The 3,159-nt window shown below is 64.7% G+C and overlaps 1 protein-coding gene across 1 annotated transcript in view; it reads right to left on the reverse strand.

Annotated features, from left to right (window-relative positions):
- NFE2L1 (nuclear factor, erythroid 2 like 1) overlaps window positions 1–1,134 on the reverse strand; it is a 9,578-nt gene extending 8,444 nt beyond the window's left edge. The window contains exon 1 of the mRNA XM_021377921.1: window positions 995–1,134. Within this exon, the coding sequence (XP_021233596.1) occupies window positions 995–1,025 (31 nt within the window). The 5' untranslated portion in view covers window positions 1,026–1,134. The remainder of the gene's footprint in view (window positions 1–994) is intronic.

Genomic DNA, 3,159 nt, shown 5'->3' on the forward strand with positions numbered 1-3,159 from the left:
CCGCCCCCCCCACACACCTCCTCCCGCCTCGCGCGGCGCCTCCGCCAATCGGCACCCGCCCCTGGCAGGCGGGACGAGGCCTCGGGCCAATGGGAGGCGGCGGAGAGGAGGCGCTCCCGCCTCCGTCGCCGTGCGGATGGGCAGACGGAGAGACCAATCGGAGCGCAGGGAGCGAGGCTGGGCCCAGAGCTGAGTCCGGCGGCCCAATCGGTGAGGAGAAACCAGCACAACGGCCTCGCCCCTCATGTCATGAGTGACAGGTCGCTTAGCCAATGGAGCGCGGGGTCTTAGCCGAGCGATAGCTCCAACCACCAATGAAACGACGCACAGGAGCCAGCCGCCCGTCCGGAATCTTGAGTGACAGCAGCGTGCACCAATCCTGACGGAGCACGGACTCCGCCCCTTCGCCCCGCAGCTGTTGCCATGGCACCGAGCGCCCCAGGCCCACAGCGTAGGGCGAGGCCCGGGGCCGCTTGGCAAAGCGCGCATCGCCCCTGGCCCCACCGGGACCCCGCGGCCCAGACCCCCGCAGCCCCAGGCTGGGTGACCCCGGGCCTCCTCGAGAGCCGCCCTGCGAGGCCTGTGGTGCGGACACAGCTCCTGCCCTATCCCCGAAGCCTACCCCGTGTTGCCACAGTGCTCTGCAGGTGGAAGGCCGGAGCCAGAGCCAAACCGAGCACCTCGCCCGAGGCCTGGGGTGAGGCAGGGCCACGCTCGGAGCGGGGCCAGAGCAAACCCCACACTTGGCTTTCCTCAGTGCTCCAGCCCTCGCTAATTAAAAGCCTTTAATTTCACGCTCCCACAGCTGCCCAGACGGCATATCCCTGCTCGTTACGCCCGCTCTGTTTTGGGGTTGAGAACAGTGAGCTCTGCTGGTATTGGTGCTCCCGGCTGCAGCTCCTCCCTGTCTCCCAGGACGCCGGAGCCCCCGCAGCTGCAGCGAGCACCGATTTCTGCAGGAATGGGAGCAAAAAAAAGGGCACCGCGTCCTCACCTCTTCCCCGCACCTCCTTGGGGCGTCCCATCAGACTGCCACGGACGGCGCCTCAGCGGGCTTCATACCAACGGGAGCGCTGTGAACTGTTTAAATAAATAAACCCGGAGCCAGCTTTAAGCCCCGCTGCCTTCGGGGCGGTTACGTGGCCCCGTCCCCATCGCTCGGGTGGCACGCGGGGGCAGCCGGGCAGCACCGCCCCTGCCCTGCTATTTCTGCCACGCTGCAGCTGCCCAGAGCAGCCGCCAAAACCAGACACCCGCGTCCCTGCCCCAGAAACGCTCGGCCCGGCCGGGACAAACAGGATGCCAGAGACAATAGTTCATCCGAAAATGTAGAAAATGAGCGCAGGCTCCAACGCCCAGCCGCGGCGCTGGCCCTGCTGGGTGGCGATGGCTTCAACCGGCGTTCAGCACTGCCAGGAGCTCGGTGCCTGGTGCTGGGCTCCAGGCAGGGGCTAACACAGCCCTGCTGTGGCTGTGAGCAGTGAGTGCCCGTGGCTTGGGTGATGTTATCCAGCAGTGGGGTCAAGTGCCCTTTTTCACAGCTCGGTTTTGCCACCAGCCCTAAGTTCCCTTGAGCAGAGCTGGAAGTCGAGAGACAGGCAGTGCAGCCCCCCCCAAACCAGGATTACCCCAGTTACAGAGCATCCCTACCTGGGAGCAGTGCACAGAGCACAGGGGATGGAGACCAGGCAAGGTGTCAGCACTGGATCCAAGCAGCTTGGTGGCATGGGCTCACTCTGCCCTAGCCTCACTAATCTGCAAAACAACCTGCAAACACCTACGAAAGCTGGGGTGCGGCCCCAGCCCACGTCGCTCTGCAACCCACAATCCGATGAGGCAATGGTGGCAGGCAGGGAGGGTACAGCCCCACAGCGGGAGCACATCAAACCCTGCAGCTGCTCAAGGCTCACAATGGAGCTGGTGAGTATTAGGACTTTGCTGAGCCCTGTGGGGAACAGGGGGTGCAAGGGAGAGGCCTGGAACCCCTCCTCGTGCCTCCCCATGGGATGGAGATGGGCAGCGGGGGCCAAGGGAGCTGTCAACAGCAACCTGAGCCGCCTGCCCCCAGCAAGGTTATTTTTAGCCCCTCCCCAGCAATGGGCGTTTGTTCTGTGCCGGGCATTAAGGTGCATCGATGGTATTTGTCCTGCACAAGGCTGCACCCGGGGATGGAGGGACATGGGTACCCTCCTGGCCACTGCCCCTCAGGCCCCCCCGTCAGCCCCTCACCAGCTCCTGTCCCCACCCTCGGCATTAATAATGTCAAGGGAAGCCTTCAGCACTAATGAAGGAGAATGGATTCATCGCTCCTGCGCCGCTTTGCTGAAAGCTGAAGCCCAAACGCCACCAGGCTGCGCCTGGACCTCCCCCAAACCCCTCCACTCTGTCCCAATTAAAGCTTCTATGTCAATTAAAGCCTCTGTGCCAATTAAAGCCTCTGCACCAGCCCGGTCTCCTCTCCAACAGCTGTGCCGGGGCCCAGGGGTGCCTCCAGCTGGGGCTCAGCCATGGAGGTCGCCATTCCATGCCATCCCCTTGGAGGCAATGGTGACATTTGTGACATGAGCATCAAGTCGCCCTCTGTAGGCGCATGACTACAAGCCATGACCCTCGTGCCACCCTGGCACAGAGCAGGCGGGTCACCACGGGACCCCCGGAGGGTCCCAAAAGAAGCCATCGGGGTGGGCGCTCGCAGCCCTGTGCCACCCATGGGTGCCCCCACCCACGGGGTCTGTGGGATCACGGGGTGGACGCGGTCACACTGCACCGCCCCAGGGACCACCCCCATCACGGAGACACCCCCCGCATTGCGCGACCCTCCCTAAAGACCCCCGCGGAGGGGCCGTTTTGCATAGCTCCGCCCCCCTCGCTGGACGCACACCTTATATGGCACGTGACCACGCCCCCTTTCGCATTTAGCCCCGCCCCATCCGGTTCCAACCTCCGCGCTTCGTTCGCGGTCCTGCAGCGCCCCCTGCCGGCGGCACGGAGCAGTGCTGGGGGGCTCTGAACCACGCCTCCCGCCGGGGGAGGGACGGGGGGACAAAGCGGGGACAAAGCGGCGGCGCTGGCGCCCGGGGTGTCACATCCGTCCCTGGTGCAGCTGTCGCCGCGTTGGGCATTGTTCTAAGGAGGAGAATTAGAGCCCCTTCAGCAGCT

Source organism: Numida meleagris, chromosome 26 (assembly GCF_002078875.1).
Source record: "Numida meleagris isolate 19003 breed g44 Domestic line chromosome 26, NumMel1.0, whole genome shotgun sequence".
Lineage (NCBI taxonomy): Eukaryota > Metazoa > Chordata > Aves > Galliformes > Numididae > Numida > Numida meleagris.